Source organism: Ovis aries, chromosome 14 (genome assembly GCF_016772045.2).
Source record: "Ovis aries strain OAR_USU_Benz2616 breed Rambouillet chromosome 14, ARS-UI_Ramb_v3.0, whole genome shotgun sequence".
Lineage (NCBI taxonomy): Eukaryota > Metazoa > Chordata > Mammalia > Artiodactyla > Bovidae > Ovis > Ovis aries.
Window position 1 is genome coordinate 21,475,459 of NC_056067.1, and position 21,002 is coordinate 21,496,460.

Genomic DNA, 21,002 nt, shown 5'->3' on the forward strand with positions numbered 1-21,002 from the left:
TAAAATCTGATTACAAACTAAATGTCAAAAAGCATTAATCTCAAAATGAATTTTACATTATACTTTAATTTATATGTATATTTACTACCTGCTAATGTCTGCATAATTATAACTATTACACTGGTAATATGTTGGACCTTTCTATTCCAAGGAAGTCATATAGAATACGATCAGTGATATGATTTCTTAAAATTTTTTGTTTTTCGTTTTTGGCTGCATTGGGTCTTCATTGCGGCACATGGGGCTCTCTGTCGCTGCACGTGGGCCTTCTCTAGTTGTGGCAAGTGGAGGCTACTCTCTAGTTGTGGTGTGCAGGCTTCTGGTTGCGGTGGCTTCTCTTGTTGCAGACCACAGGCTCCACAGTGTGCAGGCTTCAGAAGTTGAGGCTCACGATCTTAGTTGCCCTGCAGCATGTGGGATCTTAGTTCCTGGACTAGGGATCGAACCTGTATCACCTGTATTGGCAGGGGGATTCTTAACCACTGGACCACCAGGGAAGTCCCAATGATCATGACAAAGTATTTAAAAAAGAAACCTTTCAAGATAATTTTAATGTAAAACACATACCTCGGGAATATGTGAAACAGTTGGCATATCAATTTCTCTTCCTGGTATATGTTCCACTTCTGGCAAAATTTCCTTCCTATCTTCAGGAAGAGTAGAGGTCTCCTTATATTAATGTGAAAATGTGCATATATGTTATTTTCTATTTTTTGTTAAATCCTAAATCATCCCAAGACTTTTTCACACACACATACATACACACTTGGCATTTACTCTCTTAACAACTTTCATATATAACTTATAGCAGTATTAATTATATTTATCATGTTGGACATACATCCCTAATACTTATTTACTTTACAACTGGAAGTTTGTACTTTTGACCACATTCATCCAATTTTCCCTTCCCCATCCCCTGCTTCTGGTAACCAGAAATCTGATCTCTTTTTCTATGAGCTTTTTAAAATTTATTTTTAATTGGAGGATAATTGCTTTATAATATTGTGTTGGCTTCTGCCATACAACAGTGTGAATCAGCCACAAGCACACGTGTCCCCTCCATCCTGAACCTCCCCCCAAACCCCTGCCCCATCGTACCTCCTCATGGTTTTCACAGAGCACCAGGTTGAACACCTGGTGCCCATAGAGCTGATTCCCACTGGCTATCCATTGAACACATGGTAGTGCATGTATGTGGTTTTGAAGTATAACTGACCTATAACACTGTATTCGTTTTCTGTTAAAATACACAGTGATCTGATGTTTCTCTACATTTCAAAATGATCACTGCAACAAGTGCAGTGATTAGGCTGAGTCAGCATACAAAGATACAGTTACTGTGTTCCCTATATTGCACATTTCATATCCATGACCCATCCATTTTACATCTGGGGGTCTGTATCTCATCTCTTTTGTCTATTTTTCCTTTCCCTCAACCCCTCTAGCAACCACATTTGTTCTTTGTTTCTGTGACGATCTATGCCTATGCCTTTGTGTTGTTATGTTTGTTCACTTGTTTTGTTTTTTTGGATAAGGTCTCTTTCACCTAGGTGCAGACTGAGAAGAGAAGGGGTCTAGGTCTGAAGCTTGACTGCTGAGGAACTTGAGCATTTAGAGATATGCTCCAGGTGAATGAGAAGAGTAAGTTAAGCTGGAGAAAAACTAGGAAGGCATGGTATTCCAGAGGCCAAGAGGGAAAGGAGCAAGTATTCCACTGTGTCAAAAGTTGCTGGGAGATTAAGAAAGGGACAGGGAATTGATCACTGGATGTAGCAAAGTGACAGTCACTGTGACCTTACCAAAGTGGTTTTAATGAGGAAAAGTTTTACTAGTGTGAGCAAGGAACAATTTGAGGAAAGGGAGACAGAATTAAGACAACTTTTTGAAGAGTTTTGTTCTGTTTTGCTTTATGGTAAATGGGGAAAGAAGACTGGGGGCAGTATCTTGAGAGAGACATGGGGCCAACGGAAGATTCAGATCAAGAGTAAGATCGTTTAACATTTACACACAGTGCCAATTACAAAGGTAACATTTTACAGGAAGAAGTGGTTTATATCTGTTTCCCTTTAATCAGGTAGGGTATACTATTCATTTATTTCAAATATTTGTTATGCGGTGGGGTGGGGGAAGCAGTGTTCTGAACGCTTACTACTTACATAATGCTGATGTGGTGTGATATCCATAAAAGATACCTTCTTATCTTTAGTTGTTAAACGTCTTGGTTTAGGTGTTGGTGCCTAAGATAAACCAATATGTCAAACCGAGTATAATGAACATACTTTTCAGATTTTTTTCTCTTTTATGTGGCTATTTATTAAGGAATAATAATAATAATGTAGGAATAATAATAACTTTACAGGAAATTCAAAGTCACTGCTACTCACTACAATTCGTGCACTAACAGGGGATGTTGGAGGTAGTCTCTGAACAGCCTCTGACTCTTCGTGCATGAAATTTCCTAAGTCTTCAGTTGTTATAGAACCACTTGGTGGAAGGTAAGCAAATTTCCATTTCAATATAACATGAATGGTTCCGGCAGGGTGCTTTTTATGATCTGTTAACTCAAATATGCCTGTCAAATTACAAAAATAATTGTAATTAATGCTAGAGGGAAGTTTTATTACCATAAGAATTAAAGACTAGAAAAAAGAAACTACCCACAACTTTACAAGTAAGTTTAGCTTTTACTCACAACTCAAATGGCTTAAGAGAATAAAATAAGACAAAAGGATCTATGACAGGTTCATTTCTCAAGCAGACTGCTTTTAAAAGTTAAGACTTCACAGATAATACCTATTCAAAGAGGAGAAAATTGGCTTATAAATAATTTAATTCATTGAAATTAAATCCAGAGATTCTTCAGAATTTTTAGCCTTCTTCTAAGATATTATCTGGGTTATAGCTCAAATAAGAACCTTCATTTTTGACTTGATATTCTTGTGTCTCTGTAGAAAAATACATTAAAACTTCAAAATTTATATATAATATATAATAATGTATATATCCTAAGGAGTCCTTATATTACTACATTATTCTATTATAATTTTAAATACATTTTACTGGGATTTGTTAAATCATTCCAAATTAACAGTAGCACAGCAAAAAATGTCTATAAAATAAACAAACCATCCAAAACATAAAGTATCACCTAGCTGAATATGTAATACTGAATCACACATTTTAATCCTTTTACTAGAGTTTTCAATATGAAAATCCCTGACTTGAAAAAAACAAACCTATATTTATTTCAAGCATAACTTTTGTTTAGGGGTATCCTTTACTTGGTTCTCAATGGCTTCTAATGGCTGGCTAGGAAAAACTAAACAATAACTCTAGACTTTAAGTAGAAAAAAAGGATACAGGTGGAATATAGGGAGGTGAGAAACTTCTATTATAGGCACAGGTGAGACTTACAGAATGGCTGAGTGAAGAGATCAGTAAATATTTTCCACAAAAAGCAATGATAACACCACATAAAATGGTCAAAAAAGTTCATTTAGGAACTCCAGAAATTGATCAAAGGTATACAACAAATTAAGAAGCACTTGTTCAAGAAAATCTACTAAACCTCAGTAAGAACAATAGGAGTCAGAAAAGGCTCTAGTAAGCTATTTGGCAAATAGATGGGGAAAAAATGGAAACAATGACAGACTTATCACTGCAGATGATGACTGCGGTCACAAAATTAAAAGACACTTGCTCCTTGGAAGAAAAGCTATGATGAACCTAGTGGTTTAGTCGCTACGTTGTGTCCAACTCTCACAACCCTGTGGACTGCAGCCTGCCAGGCTCCTCTGTCCATGGATTCTCCAGGCAAGAATACTGGGGTGGGTTGCCATTTCCTTCTCCAGGGGATTTTCCCAACTAGGAATTGAACCTGGGCCTCCTGCATTGCAGGCAGATTCTTTATTGACTAAGCTATGAGAGCTACCTGAAAAACCTAGACAGTATATTAAAAAGCAGAGACATCACTTTGCCAACAAAGGTCCATATAGTCAAAGCTATAGTTTTTCTAGTAGTCCAGTACAGATGTGAGAGTTGGACCATAAAGAAGGCTGAGCACAGAAGAATTGATGCTTTTGAACTGTGGTGCTGGAGAAGACTGTTGAGAGTCCCTTGGACAACTAGGAGATCAAACCAGTCAATCCTAAAGGAAATCAACCCTGAATATTCACTGAAAGGACTGATGTTGAAGCTGAAGCTCCAATATTTGGCCACTCAATGGACATGAGTTTGAGCAAACTCTGGGAGGTGGTGAAGGACAGGGAAGCCTGGCATGCTGCAGGTCACGGGGTCACAAAGAGCTGGACATGACTTAGCAACTATCTAAACATTGAACGCATTACCTAAGCCATACATTGACCCATAGGCAAAGGCTGGGAGCCTGACAGCTCAAGGTGTTTGAACACAACTTTCAACAACCATAGGCTAATCACTAAACTATGTTCAGGCTTAAAATGAAAACAAAAACTTAGCAGAGATATCAGTGGCTATAGCAAGGGAAACAAACCTACAGAACTGCTACAGGCCAAGTCACCAAACAAACAATAACAGCAACAGAAACCCTGTGGAGGGTTAGAATCTACAGTGTCCTAAATGCCTAAATTTAAACAACAGCAAAAAAAAAAAAAAAACAAAAACAAAAACACATAAAATTCATGAGATACACAAAGAAACAGGAAGGAGAATGTGCTACATACACACATAGAATGTCACCCAGAGATGCTTTCTCGGGGCATCCGGATGTTAGACTTGGCAGACAAAGACCTAAAAACAGCTATTGTAAATACGTTCAAAGAGCCAAAAAAAAAAAAAACATCTTTAAAGAATTAAAGCAAAGTGTGATGACAATGAATTATAAAACAGAGAACATAATAGAGAGAGAGAAATGATAGGAGAACTAGCATATAGTATAAAATATGGAATATAGCTAATATTTTACAACTATAAATGGAGTATAACCCTTAAAAATGACAAATCACTATGTTGTATACTTGTAACATATTATACATCAACCATATCTCAATAAAAACAGAGAGAACTGAAAAGGAGTTCTGGAGTTGAAAAGTATAATTACTGAAATGAAAAAATTCAATAGAGGAGTTTAGTAGGAGATATGAACTGGCAGAAGAGTCAATGAACTTGAAGACTAATCAATAGTGATTATCCAAGCTGAAAAGAAAAAATGAAGAAAAATGAACAAAGCCTCAGAGATTTGTAGGACACCATTAAACATATGAACATATGTGTAACAGGAACCTAAGAAGTGGAAGAAAGGGCAGAAAAAAATAACTGAAGAAATAAGGGCAGAAAACTCCCCAAATCTGACACCTAACAGTACTCTATACATAAAGAAGCTCAACAAATTATAAGTAGAAAAAGCACAAAGGGATCCGCAACTAAACATATCAGAGTGGAATTGTTGAACGCCCTCCCCACCCCCCACAAAAAAGAAAGAAAATCTTGAAAATTGTATTATGTATTAGGGAATCATAAAAAGATTACAGATGATTTCTCATTAGAAACAATGAATGCCAGAATCAACTGTCCAATATACTCAAAGTGCTTAAATAAACTAAACCTGACAATTAAGAATATGATATCCAGCAAGACTATCCTTCAGAAAATAAAAGCTACATATAAAGACATTGCCAGATAACAATGCTTAAGTGAATTCACTGCCAGTAGACCTGACTCACAAGACAAATTAGAAGAATTTCTTCAGGCTAATAGGAAGTTATACCAGATGGTAACTCATATCAATATGAAGAAACAGAGGTGAATAAAGGTAATTACATAGGTAATTAGAAAAAGTATAAATACGGTTTTCCCTCATTTCTTAACTGATTAAAAAAACAATTGCATAATTATAAAATTATTATCTTGAGGATTTATAATATATAAAGATAAAAAATACATGAAATAATAACACAAAAGATGGAGAGGAAATAGAGCTATTTGGAGTAAGAAATTGACACCAGACAGTAACGCAAACCCAAATGAAGATATAAATACCAGAGATGCTAAATACATAAGTTAATATAAAAGTCTCCTATAATTACATATATTCTGCCTTCTCTTATAGGCCATAAAGTTATATAAAGCAATAACTAACATTGTACTTTGGGGTTTATAACACATATAGGTATACCATGTATATATGTACATATATATACACACACATATATGACAACAGTATCACAAAGGAAGGGGGAGGGAATGGAATTATATTGGGGTAGATTTTTCTGAATTTCAGTGAAAGTTATTAGCATTAAGTTTAAGTGCATTGTGTCACGCTGAGGTGCATATTGTAATTCTTAGAATAACTATTAAGAAAATAACTACAAAAATACAATATTGTGGGTCCAAACTTTAAGATTATCTTAGAAGGCTAGAAAGATTAGTTACAAATAGAACATATCAATAACACTGAGGAATAATTTAGGTTTTTTTTTTTTTAAACAATTTCATGGATTCAAGAAATAGGCTTACCTGAAATACATCTGTCATGTGCCAATGAAATCAGAGGCACATTGACTTTTCCTATGTAAATATTCTCCTGGGTATCACTATCATCAAATACATAAAAACTCAGAGACTCTGACTTAAGGTATCGATCCAAATCCATATTCATTGGCACTGGGAAACACATATGATCATCAAACTGTGGATCATTGCTACTGGGAATGATGGCTGTGTCATGGTCTGCAAAATCAAAAAACTTGTACACAACATATGGGTGTGGCTGAAGGTGGCTTGCTCGGGACTGCAGGTGGTTGCAACATCTTATTGTAATATGAAGTTCATTTAAGTTGCCATCTGTGGAATCAGTAGAACTGAGCTGAGCAGTTTTGGGTGCTTGATGACTTAACTGGAAAAACATACATATTTATATTACAGTAGTAATACAATGAAAAGTAAACAGCAGCTGCCAACCCCCAAACACAATAATTTTGTAAAAGGACCAAAAGACTGCAGATTTTCACTTCATAGTGAATTTCTCAGTAAAAGACTCTTGACATTTACTCAAAACCAATATTCTCTGGAACCTGTGTACAGATGCTGTTAGCAGCAACTATAAAAGAGTGAACATACATGTAGAGATTGCTGTTAAACAAAAATAAATAAAGCCAAGAAAATAGTCTGATGTTTTTTAATTCTATTTAATGCTTAACAAGTAAAGTGAGCAGATAGGTTCAAAGATAAATGTTCCCTAGTTTACAATTTTATTAAGAGCTAATCCTTCAACTATTCCAGTTATTCTGATCATATCTCATTCTTAAGTGAAACTAATGAACTTGATGGTACCCACTCAGACAGACAATTTCGTTATATTTGGGTTGGCCCTCATCCTGAACCAATGGGATTTGGGGATGCAGATACCTGAGGCTAAGCAACAAGGGAACAGAGTGAGAGATAAACTTTGGAGGGGTAAAATCTTGGATTGGAGGGACTTTTCAGAAGACAGATGAGCAAAGGGAGTTATCAGGCAGAGTTGGAAGCTACTCTATGGCCCTCTATGGAACTATTACTCAGGCAATTGGTGCACAAGTACTCCAGCGAACAACTGCCTTGATGAAATGCTAAGCCTTTCGTAGCCGATGTGATCTGGGACAACAATGCAGTGTTGCAGTGTCAGAGAACTCTCCACCTCCCATGCAGGGACCCCTCTTTCACTGTATTTTTGAATCTGGGTTGAACATCTGGAACTTTTGATTCTAGAGAAGCTTATAAGAGAAAGAAAACAGAACTGAAGTCATAATCTCCTTAGTGGAGACATCTGGTGGTATGCTAAGTCACTTCAGTCGTGTCCGACTCTGTGCGACCCCATAGACGGTAGCCTACCAGGCTCCCCTGTTCCTGGGATTCTCCAGGCAAGAACACTGGTGTGGGTGGCCATTTCCTTCTCCAGTGCATGAAAGTGAAAGGGAAGTGGCTCAGTCGGGTCTGACTCTTAGCGACCCCATGGACTGCAGCCTACCAGGCTCCTCCGCCCATGGGATTTTCCAGGCAAGAGTACTGGAGTGGGGTGCCAATCTGAGAAGGGAATCACAGTACTGCTTTCCCAGGGCTACTTTGCATCTGGCTATAGAGGGACTGAGTGGAATGATTTACAAAGTACCCCTTCTGCTTCTCCCCTCAACCCTACCCACAAAAGCTGAAGTTCCACCACTAAATGGCTCATTCAAATCATAAACTGGAAGTCTAAAACTCTTCAAATTACAAAAATTAATAAACCATGTGGTTTCACTATTTCTAATTCCCTTTTTCATAATGGCATTTCCCAAGGTGTGCTCTGAAGAACATTAATCCAGAAAGATGATCGCTGGGACATGGGTGCCAATCTTTAAGTTTGGGAATCAATGTTATATTATCATGGTTCTTTTAACTGAAAGCTATAAAAACTGATTTCACCAAGCAAATACAATGAAAAGAGACTTTAATATAAGAGCATGCATAGTCACTCAGTCATGTCTGATTCTTTTGCAACCCCATGGACTGTAGCCTGCCAGGCTCCTCTGTCCATGGAATTTTCCTGGGAAGAATACTGGAGTGCGTTGCCATTTCCTTCTCCACGGGATCTTCCGGACCCAGGGACTGAATCCACATCTCTAACATCTGCTGCATGGGCAGGTGGCTTCTTTACCACTGCTCCACCTTGGAAGCCTTTAATATAAGGCTATAGGGCTATCTCACAGAACTGTGTAGCAGAAATGTGGTTGTGTCTTAGGAAGGGAATGGGACTGGAAACTATAGGAATTTACTCTCCATCTAGTTCTTCATTTTTCTCTGTATGTTTATTCATTATTCTCTTTCTAGATACATTTTCTTTCCTTTGCAGTTTAACATGGTGGCAGATGGCTGCCCTTAGCTCCCAGCTTCCCACATTTCAGCCATGGAGAGTCTTACTTTCTCTTGATCTCAGAAAGCAGAATCTGATTGGCTCAGTTGGAGGCAGGCGGCTATTACTAAATCATTAATTATAATTGGGTGGAGTGGGAGAGAGCAGGATCATCAAATGTAAAGCTGGCCACTGGGGGCCCAGCCCCATGGATTGGAAGAGAGGGCAGTTCCAAGTGAAAAAAGAGAATTGTGCCTTGAATAGATATTCCAAAGTATTTCTACTATATTCTATCCCTTTGTTACTTAAGTGTATACTTCATGCTTCCTCTTGAGATTCGAGTTATACTCAAATCTCAAAAGAAGCCCTAAAGTCAAGGGTCTTATTTAACTTTGCTCAATTCAGTCTTTTCTGCATTTATTGGATCATGGAATTCTTCTGGAAATAAGACTGTTAAGACTTCATGAAACACAGTTTGGAAAATGCTACTCTGAGGAATTGCTTTTAAACCTCTAATTCTCAGTAAAAGAATATTCATTTTATATTCTACTTTGCATTTCAGAAACCTACAGGTTTCTGAAACAGCTCGGAAGAAGTTGGAAATGGTTGGAAAAAAAGAATAACTGAAACTCCAAGAACAGCTATTCATTTCCTTAACAGCAGAAACTGTAATGAAAGTTACAACTGATGTGTAATATTAGCATTGCAATTCTATTTTTCAAAAGTGTCCTGAATAGCACAAGGGAGTTCCTTTGGGGTGACAGATCAATTCTGTATCTTGATTGTGGTGGTTGATACATGATATATACACAAATGATAAAACTGCATTGAACTCTGCTTCTTCCTACATAAACATACACACACACACACACACAAATAACAGTGTACACGCATACACACATAAGTGCATGTAAAAACTTAGAAAATCTGAATAAAGTCTGTAGCCTAGTTAACAGTACTCGCCTAGTTAATAGTACTGTACCAATGTCAATTTTCTGGCTTTGATACTATACTATAGTTACATAAAATATTACAACTGGGAGAAGCAGGGTGAAAGCTACACGGGACCTCTGTACATTTTTGCTACTTCCTGTTAAGTCTATGATTATTTTGACATAAAAAGTTAAAAAAAAAAAAGCCACTTGATGGCTGTGAAAGAAAGTGATTTCAGTTTAAAGCATGGTAATATAAAGAAATACTATAAAATTTCCGTGTCATAAAAGGGTTGTAAAGTCAAACAAGCTTACCCATTGTATTTGCTCTGGCCCCTTAAAATTTGATGTTATGTATCCCAAAGCCTTTGCCCGTTCTCGATAAAGCCGAATCGCTTGATCCATGGGAACTCTTAATCGGAACCAGTATTCCACTGTGCCAAAATTGGAGATGTCTCCTTTAGTTCCTACAAACCGATACATAATTCACTGTTAAAGTGGCCCCATAAATCAAAATATATACCAGTAAAACAAACATCAATGGTATTAGACATTAAAACTATAAATTTTATACTGAATAAAATAATATATGACTTGCACAGATGGTGTGTGACTGGCAAATAACAGAGAAAAAGAGAATAAATTACTTCTGCAAGTATGAGTTTCACTGTGTATTAAATATTATTAAAAAACTATGTTTGAGGTAGTCTAATTCACACTATTTCAATCCTTCTAACATGAAAAAAGATTTTTTTCTGATGCTATTTTTTTTAAACAAGCTGCACTTAATGTAGTCTGATAGATACAATATGAAACCTCAAAACTATGAATGTGATATTCCACATTATAATTCAAATTTCAAGAAATCTTTGGCACCTTCCTAATTTTTCTACTGTACCATAAATACAGGGGAAAACACCATCAGTTCAGTTCAGTTCAGTCACTCAGTCATGTCTGACTCTTTGACCCCATGAATCGTAGCACGCCAGGCCTCCCTGTGCATCACCAACTCCCGGAGTTCACTCTGACTCACGTCCATTGAGTCTGTGATGCCATCCAGCCATCTCATCCTCGGTCGTCCCCTTCTCCTCCTGCCCCCAATCCCTCCCAGCATCAGTCTTTTCCAATGAGTCAACTCTTCACATGAGGTGGCCAAAGTACTGGAGTTTCAGCTTTAGCATCATTCCTTCCAAAGAAATCCCAGGGCTGATCTTCAGAATGGACTGGTTGGATCTCCTTGCAGTCCAAGGGACTCTCAAGAGTCTTCTCCAGCATCACAGTTCAAAAGCATCAATTCTTTGGCACTCTGCCTTCTTCACAGTCCAACTCTCACATCCATACATGACCACAGGAAAAACCATAGCCTTGACTAGACGGACCTTAGTCAGCAAAGCACGGTTGGTCATAACTTTTCTTCCAAGGAGTAAGCGTCTTTTAATTTCATGGCTGCAATCACCATCTGCAGTGGTTTTGGAGCCCAAAAAAATAAAGTCTGACACTGTTTCCACTGTTTCCCCATCTATTTCCCATGAAGTGATGGGACCGGATGCCATGATCTTCGTTTTCTGAATGTTGAGCTTTAAACTTTAAGCCAACTTTTTCACTCTCCACTTTCACTTTCATCAAGAGGCTTTTTAGTTCCTCTTCACTTTCTGCCAGAAGGGTGGTGTCATCTGCATATCTGAGGTTATTGATATTTCTCCCGGCAATCTTGATTCCAGCTTGTGTTTCTGCCAGTCCAGTGTTTCTCATGATGTACTCTGCATATAAGTTAAATAAGCAGGGTGACAATATACAGCCTTGACGTACTCCTTTTCCTATTTGGAACCAGTCTGTTGTTCCATGTCCAGTTCTAACTGTTGCTTCCTGACCTTCAGGGAGTCCCCATGAAACCCTTTTAATGTTTTAGAAGATACCATACTTTATTATGCGGTAGTTTGAGCATTCTTTGGCATTGCCTGTCTTTGGGACTGGAATGAAAACTGACCTTTTCCAGTCCTGTGGCCACTGCTGAGTTTTCTAAATTTGCTGGCATGTTGAGTGCAGCACTTTTACAGCATCATCTTTCAGGATTTGAATTAGCTCAGCTGGAATTCCATCACCCCCACTAGCTTTGTTCGTAGTGATGCTTTCTAAGGCCCACTTCACTTCACATTCCAACACCATACCTATTGCCAAATCTATACTGTACGTAATATACCCTTGCATGTCTGCCCTGCACATCTTCAGTCCTTCTCACAACTCTGTGGCTCTTTATCTCTCTTCCTCTGTGGCGACTCCCTCTATGGCTCCCAGGAGACTGGAGAGCTTCCTGCTTCCTTTGCAGGAATTGAGGACTATGTCCCCATTAGGGCACTGACTGCTTTGGCAACTGTCACTTCACCAGTTTACTTCTCTATGACACTAAGTTTTTGAGGGCAGGATTTTTTGAACCATGTGAATATATTATCTATGCAATCAATAAAATAAAACCCCTCCCTAGAACCTAAGTCACCTTCTTTCTTTCTTGAGAAGGCTTCTTTGTTTGGCCTCTAGGATCTCTTGGTTTATCTCTTGGTTATACTTGGTTTCTCTCTTGGTTTATACTCTTGGTTTATCTCCCTCTTCACCGGTGACTCCTTAGATGCCTTTTGGTGGCTCTTCCTCTTCCTCTTGAATGCTAAATTTTAGTTTCCCAATGCTCAATCTTTGGTCCCTTTCTCTTCTTTATGTACAGTTACTCTGTGAAATTATCTGGATCTAAGGCTTAAAATATATTCTGTATGCTAATGAATCCCACTTTTATATTTCTATCCCTGACCATCAGACTATTATACCAACTGCTCATGTGACATTTCCACTTGGCTGTCTAATAGGCAGGTCAATCTTGTTCACACACTATTCTTAAGTTTTCTTCCTCAAATCTGTTCCTCTCCCCAACCTATTTCAACAAATGGCTTCATCATTCTTCTAGCTGTTCACACCAAAATTCTTACCTTGCCTGTTTCTCTTGTTTCTCTACATTCAGCTGATGAACAAGTTTTTAAAGAAGAGTTAACCTACACTGAACATGACTATGTCTTATCACTACTTTCATTACCATTATCTTAATCCAAGCCACCATCCTCTTTCCACAGATTAATGCAATCACCTGAAAATGGTCTATTTCCCCTCTTGGCCTGTATAGACTATTCCTGCCACGGCACCCAGCATGGTTCTTCCAATATCTATGTGTGTTGGACTTCCCTGGTGGTGTGGTGGATAAGAATCCACCTGCCAATGCACAGGACATGGATTCGATCCCTGCTCTGGGAAGATTCCACATGCTGTGGAGCAACTAAGCCCAAGTATCATAACTATTGAGGCTGTGAGCTGCAACTACTGAGCCCGAGTGCTGTAATTACCGAAGCCTGTGAGCCTGTGCTCCACAGCAAGAAAAGCCGCCTGCAACTACAGAGTAGCCCCAACTTGCTGCAACTAGAGAAAGCCAGTGTGCAGCAATGAAGACCCAGCACAGCCAAACCAGCAAAACACACAAAAAAACTTACGTGTGATCTCGTAACTCACCTTCTCAAAACTATCCAATGACTTCCATCAGTCAGAGAAAAAAAAAGTCCAAACATGACCCACAAAGCTCTACAGCATGATCGGATCCCTGCCTACTGCTTTACCGTCATCTCTGCTCTAGTCACAGGCCTCCTTGATGTTCCTCCGATCGGTCGGGTTTGTTTTTCCCTCAGGCCTTTGCGCTTGCTGTTCCCTCTGCCTGAAACAATCTTCCCCTGGGTGCTGACAAGCAGCTTTCTTGTTAAAAAATGTTTCTAAAAGTATTTATTTGGCCGTGGGTCCTAGGTGCAGCACACACGCTCTCTAGTTGCCGTGAATGGGCTTAGCTGCCCCATGGCTGATACGGACCTTTATTCAGGTCTCTCTGTCAGTGTCATCCTGTAGGGAAGTCCTTATCTCAACAAGCAACCTTCCATCTCTCTCTTTAGCCTCTTGCTCCGATCATCTTTCATATCTAAGGATAGGTGTATAGTTTTACAGCCCATCTTCCCCTCTAGAAGGTAAGCTACAGGAGGGCAGGGGCTTCATCTGTCTTATTTATTACTGATCATAGTATTCCCAGTGCTCAGTAACAGTGATAATGATACGCTCTTTAAAAAATATTTGATCAACATACTATAATTAATGTTTAATCAAATAGATATCAACATGGTAAATAAACATTTGTACTAAGAAGCTTTAAAAAATTAACAGCCATTGTACTGACATTATCAATGACATTTAAGAGTGCAATCAACAGTGGGCAGCTGAATCAGAGAACACTGTCCTTACCCTAAAGGCACCTTGAATCTGTGAGAGAAGATACTAATGTGAAATGCCTTATTAATATAGAAACCAATCAGGGATTCAAACAGCCAAAGTCTGTAAGACTGTACTCACCAACCAAACTTGCTGTGCAAAATATTCGACCACTTTTTTCTAGAATTTCATGGAATCTCAACTGACAAGCTGCGATTGTTTCATAATCTGTGCTGTAAGCTTGATGGACCTCAAGAGTGACAGTATTTTTCTGAATGTATTGTAAGAATAAGTCATTAACATGAACGAGGTATTGAGAAGTAAAGTTATATTCTGGGTGAAGGCCCCGTACTATGGGAGTTGTCTGTAGTTCAAAATCATAGAAAGCGTAGGTACAGAAGGTGACAGGCTCTTTATCCCCAGATGCCTGTAAAACTTCGGAAGAAAAGGTTACTTTGTTGATATGGATTTCAAATAGATTTTCCCCTCGTTCTAAGTGAATGGTTTCATCAAATTCATCAACTGAGTCATCCGGCATGATTTCTGGCTTAAATTTGTACTGCTTGGTGCCATAGGCAATATCCTTTAATTGGGCTGCAAGAGAAGACACACAATTTAGAGGTTTTAAGGTGTTGATATATAAAGATACAAAGATACATATGACGTGGTGGGAAATCTGAGGGCTCGCAGTGTATAGTCCCAAGCAAATTCTACAGCTACACTGTTTTACTGTAACTGATACTGTGTTTTTAAAAAAATCTATCATTTATTTTGACATCATTTAGTTAAAAAATTACAACTTAAGTGGTAATACAGGATATACCAGGAAAAAGGAGAAAGAAAAAAAAAAAAGGCCTTTGAATGAATAACTGAGGTAAATATTTAGATTCCACTTGCTCCTTTGGTTTGGCTCTATTATCTTCTCTCCTTTAAAATAAATTTCTCTTCCCACTACTACCTTCTTGTCAGTTTATCCAAATATATATTTTTCTACTTTTGGGGATGATGGATATGTTTATTATCTTGATTATGGTGATAGTTTCACAGGTGTATATATATATATGCCAAACTCCCAAATTGTGCACTTTGAATATGTGCAATTTAAAGTATGTTCATCCAAAGAAATAAACATTTTTAAAAGTTGTGGTATGGTCAGAAATTTAAATATTGATTAGAAATTTTATGATAGTAAATAATTATTGTTCATTTTTAGGTATAAATTGTTATTTTTTAAGACCTCTGTTAGATGTATCCTGAAATATTTATTGATGAAATGATATGGTATCTGAGATTTGTTTCAAAAGGATATGGGTAAGATGGAAGGGAGTTGGGGATACAGATGAAAAAAGACTGGCTATGAATTGATTGGCTATGTGATAAGTACATCAGAGTTTATCATATAATTATTTCCACTCATATATGTTTGAACTTTCCCATAAAGAATTAAATTTTTTAAAATAATAAAAGCATTATTCTGGGAAAAAAAGTATGTTCATTATAATTCTATAAAGTTGCTCTTAAAATATATATATATCTTTCTAGATTAGAACATTCCCTCACATCATATACAAAAATAAACTCAAAATGGTTTAAAGATATAAGTGTAAAACCCGAAACCATGAAACTCCCAGAAGAGAACACAGGCAGAACATTCTTTGACATAAGTTATAGCAATATGTCTTCTGGATCTGCCTCCTGAGGCAAAAGAAATAAAAGCAAAACTAAATAAACTGGATCTAATTAAACTTAAAAGCTTTTGGACAGTAAAGGAAACTACTGACAAAACAAAAAGATAATCTACTGAATGCAGGAAAATATTTACAAATGATGTGATCTACAATGGGCTAACACCTCAAATACATAATATGAAAAAATGAAACCCAATATGAAAAAAACTCAAAAAACTTCATTAAAAATGGCAGAAGACCTGAATAGATAATTCACCAAAGAAGACATACAGATGGCTGACAGGCACATGAAAAGATACTCAACATTGCCAATTATTAGAGAAATGCAAGTGAAAACCACAATGAGGTATCACCTCACACCTGTCAGAATGGCTATGAAAAAGTGTACAAATAACAAATGCTGGTGAGGGTGTGGAGAAAAGGGAACACTTGTATGCTGTTGGTGGGAATATAAACTAGTACAGCCACTATGGTAAGGAGTGTGGAAGTTCCTCAAAAAACTAAATAAAAACTACCATATAATCCAGCAATTCCATTCCTGGATACATATCCAGAAAAAACAAAAACACTATTGAAAAAGATAATACATGCACCCCAATGTTCATGTTGTTGTTCAGTTGCTAAGTTGTGTCTGACTCCTTGCAACCCCATGGACTGTAGCACGCCAGGCTTCCCTGTCCTTCACTATCTCCCTGAGTTTGCTCAAATTCATGTCCACTGAGTTGGTAATGCTATCTAACCATCTCATCCCCTGCTGTCCCCTTCTCCTTCTGTCTTCAATCTTTCCCAGCACAAGGGATGAGGGTTTTTTCCAGTGAGTTGGCTCTTTCCATCAGGTGGCCAAAGTAGTGAAGCTTCAGCATCAGTCCTTCCAATGAATATTCATGGTTAATTTCCTTTCTGATTGACTGGTTTGAGCTCCTTGCAGTCCAAGGGACTGTCAAGAGTCTTCTCCAACATCACCATTTGAAAGCATCGACTTTTTTTTTTTTAAATTTATTTTTTTTTAGCATCGACTTTTTGATGCTCAGTCTTCTTTATGGTCCAAATCTCATCTCACATTCATACATGACTACTGGAAAAACCATAGCTTTGACTATACAGACCTTTGTTGGCAAAGTGATGTCTCTGCTTTTTAATACACTTTCTAGGTTTGTCATAGCTTTCCTTCCGAGGAGCAAGTGTCTTAATTTCATGGCTGTAGTCACAGTGATTTTGGAGCCCAAGAAAGTAAGATCTATCACTGCTTCCACTTTTCTCCTTTCTATCTACCACCATGAAGTGATAGGATCAGATGCCATGATCTTAGTTTTTCTGGATGTTGAGTTTTAAGCCAGCTTTTTCACTCTCCTCTTTTACCCTCATCAAGAGGCTCTTTAGCTCCTCTTTTCTTTCTGCCATTAGAATGTTATCATCTTCTTAACTGAGGTTGTTGATATTGCTCCTGACAATCTTGATTCTAGCTTGTGATTCATCCAGCCTGGCATTTCACATGATGTACTCTGTATATATGGACTTCCCTGGTGGCTCAGATGGTAAAGTGTCTGTCTACAATGTGAGAGACCTGGGTTCGATCCCTGGGTTGGGAAGATTCCCTGGAGAAGGAAATGGCAACCCACTCCAGTACTCTTGCCTTGAAAATCCCATGGACAGAGGAGCTTGGTGCAGGCTACTATCCATGGGGTCGCAAAGAGTCAGGCACGACTGAGCGACTTCACTTTCCTTTTCACTTTCACTCTGTATATAAGTTAAATAAGCAGGGTAACAATATACAGCCTTGCTGTACTCCTTTTCCAATTTTGAACCAGTCTGTTGTTCCATGTCCAGTTCTAATTGTAGCTTCTTGACTTGCAAACAGGTTTTTCAGGAGGCAGGTAAGGTGGTCAGGTATTCCCATCTCTTTAAGAATTTTCCACAGTTTGTTGTGATCCACAAAAAGGCTTTAGCATAGTCAAAGAAGCAGAAGTAGATGGTCTTTTGGAATTCCTTTGTTTTCTTTGTGATTCAATGAATGTTCATAGTAGCACTATTTACAACAAGCAAGACCTGGAGGCACCTAAGTGCCCATCAACAGATGAACAAAGAAGATGTGGTATATATATGTATACACCCACACACACATATATAATACACACACACACACACACACACACACACACACATACATAATGGAATATTACTCAGCCATAGAAAGAATGAAATTCTGATATTTGCAGCAATGTGGATGGACCTAGAGAATATTATACTTAGTGAAATAAATCAGAGAAAGACAAATAATATATGATATCACTTATACATGGAACCTAAAAATGATACAAATTAATATATATGTAAAGCAGAAGCAGACTTCACAGATATAGGAAAAAGCTTGTGGTTACCAAAGGGGAGAAGGAAGTGGAGGGACAAACTAGGGAGTACGGGATTAACAGATACAGACTACTATGTATAAAATAGATAAGCAACAAGGGTATATTGTATAGCACAGTGAGTTATAGCCATTATCTCGTAATATCTTATAATGAAGTATGATCTACAAAAACACTGAATCATTGTGCGGTACATCTGAAACTAATATATTGCAAATCAACTATATTTCAATAAAAAAAACGCAAAAGATATGTCTCTTTCTAAATACATGTTTTCCTCTAGGTTACATCCAAACTTCTAAAAAGAGTACTAAAAGAGTACTAAAAAGAGACACTACTTGTGTCTCCTATTCCTCATGCAACAGACACTCTTCCATCTCTTGTGAAAAGCACCTGCTTTACTTTTCTTGTGAAACTAGTCCAGAAAAAGTCACCAATAACCAACTGATTTCTAGAGTGAATGGACTTTGGTCCTGTGTTACTTTGGGATTGGAATGAAAACTGACCTTTTCCAGCCCTGTGGCCACTGCTGAGTTACTTGATTTCCTTGCTTAATTGACAATGAAGACCACATCCTCTTCTGTGAACTTTTGTGGGATTCCATGTCGTCATCTGCCCTGCTTCTCCTCCTACCACTCTTATTCTTTAAGGGTTTCTCTGCTAGTTTGCTTGGAGAAGGTAATGGCACCGCACTCCAGTACTCTTGCCTGGAAAATCCCACAGACGGAAGAGCCCGTGGGCTGTAGTCCATGGGGTTGCTAAGAGTTGGGCATGATTGAGCGACTTCACTTTCACTTTCATGCATTGGAGAAGGAAATGGCAACTCACCCCAGTGTTCGTACCTGGAGAATCCCAGGGACGGGGGAGCCTGGTGGGCTGCTGTCTGTGGGGTCGCACAGAGTCAGACACGACTGAAGCGACTTGGCGGTGGCAGCAGCAGCTGCTGCTGGTTTGCTAGGCTTCTGTTTTTATTCATTTTTTAGTCTATGTTTCATGAGTAATTGTATCCCTGTTTATTTTTTAATTAATTAAATTGAAATATAGTTGACTTACAATCTTGTGCTAATTTCTGCTGTATAGCAAAGTGACTCAGGTAAACACATATATACATTCCTTTTCTCTACAGTTTATCCCAGGAGACTGGATACAGTTCCTTGTGCTATACAGCAGGACCTCGTTGGTTTTCCACTCTAAATGTAATAGTTTGCATCTACGAACCCCAACCTCTTGGTCCACCATTCTCCCCCCTTCCCTCCCCCTTGGCCACCGCAAGTCTATTCTCTACATCTGTGATTCTGTTTCTGTTTTGTAGATAGGTTTGTTTGTGTCACATATAAGATTTTAGATTTCACATATAAGTGACACTGCATGGTGTTTGTCTTTCTCTTTCTGACTTAGTTCACTTAGTATGATAATCTCTAGCTGTATCCAGGATGCTGCGAAAGGCATTCTTTTGTCCATGTATGACTGGGCAGTACACCATGGTATCTATGCACCACATCTTCTCTACCTGCTCCTCTGCTGATGGACATTTAGGTGGTTTCCATGGCTTGGCTACTGTGAACAGTAATACTGTGAGCATAGGGGGTGCATGTATCTTTTTGAATCATAATTTAGTCTGTGTTTATGCCCAGGCGTGGGACTGCTGGATCATATGGTGATTCTGTTTTTAGTTTCCTGAGGAACCTTCATACTGTTTTCCATAGTGGATGCACCAACTTTTCCCACCAATAGTGTGGGAGGATTCCTTTTTCTCTACACCCTCTCCAATATTTGTTATTTGTAGACTTAAAAAATTTTTTTTATTTATCTGGCTGCATGAGGTCTTAGTTGTGGCATGCAGATCTTCAGCTGCAGCATGTGGGATCTAGTTCCTTGACCAGGGATTGAATTTGAGCCCCCTGCATTGGGAGCACAGAGTCTTAACCACTGGACCAGGGAAGCCCTGTTGTTTGTAGACTTTCGGATGATGGCTCTTTTGACTGGTGTGAGGTGGTATCTCATTGTAGTTTTTATTTGCATCTCTCTACTAATTAGTAATCCCATCCCCTTTTATAACTTGTTACTATCAATATACTGAAGACTCAATTTTTTAATTGAGATTTTTTTTCCTAAATAGCAGACTCACACATTAAGTGGCTTGCTGAGCCCTCTGTCTAGATACTCTCTAGGCACATCAAACTTGATACACTGAAAGGAGAATGACTCATTATATTCTCTTCTAGGTATTTCTGGACTTTGAATTCCAAGTGAATGTTGTTAGCCTACATCCAGGTGCCTAAGCTGGATACCATGGAGTCACCCTAGGTTGCTCTTTGTCTTTGGGCTCCCCACATCTGTAGGGTCACTGCTATTCAAAAATATTCCTTAAGTCTTTAGCAAATCTGTCCCTGTCTTCTCCATCTCCATTGATGCTACCTTACTTACACCCAGAGCGCTTATTACCTAGATTATTAATGGAGCCCAACCTCTTCATTCCTTCAAATTTTACTCATTCTTCCCAATACCTATAGCATAGTCTCCAAAATGTGGTCTCCAAATACCTATAGCATAGTCTCCAAAATCCTACCCGAAGATTCCTTGGTGCTTCTCTGGGTTAGTAAGGTTCAAACTCATTCAGGTGGCAAACACGGCCTTCAGCATTTGGTTCTTTCCAGTTTTATCTCCAGGTTTTCCTCCTTTACCAATCCTGAGTTCCAAACTGATGAAATCATATGCAGTTTCTCAAATCAATGGTGGTGCTTCACATTTAGGGCATTTTTACCTGCCTCATCTACTGCCTGGAACGCCTTTCACTGCTTTTACTAGTGGTGAATTCTGTCATTAGTAAAGACTCCCACTGTGTAGAGTCATCCCTGAATCTTCAGATATAAACAGGCATTCTCTC

General features: G+C 38.3%; 1 protein-coding gene across 5 annotated transcripts in view; it reads right to left on the minus strand.

The window, feature by feature from the left end:
• Positions 1–21,002, minus strand: part of RPGRIP1L (RPGRIP1 like) — a 100,809-nt gene that overhangs the window by 37,180 nt on the left and 42,627 nt on the right. For 2 of the 5 annotated variants that reach the window (XM_012189787.4, XM_042231633.1), the window contains exons 15-20: positions 14,203–14,655; positions 10,093–10,244; positions 6,496–6,874; positions 2,388–2,575; positions 2,160–2,240; positions 568–669 (exon numbers count right to left, since the gene is read on the minus strand). In XM_012189787.4, coding sequence (XP_012045177.1) covers positions 568–669; positions 2,160–2,240; positions 2,388–2,575; positions 6,496–6,874; positions 10,093–10,244; positions 14,203–14,655 — 1,355 coding nt within the window. The remainder of the gene's footprint in view (positions 1–567; positions 670–2,159; positions 2,241–2,387; positions 2,576–6,495; positions 6,875–10,092; positions 10,245–14,202; positions 14,656–21,002) is intronic. The other 3 variants (XM_012189788.4, XM_042231634.1, XM_012189789.4) reach the window with 3 other exon arrangements.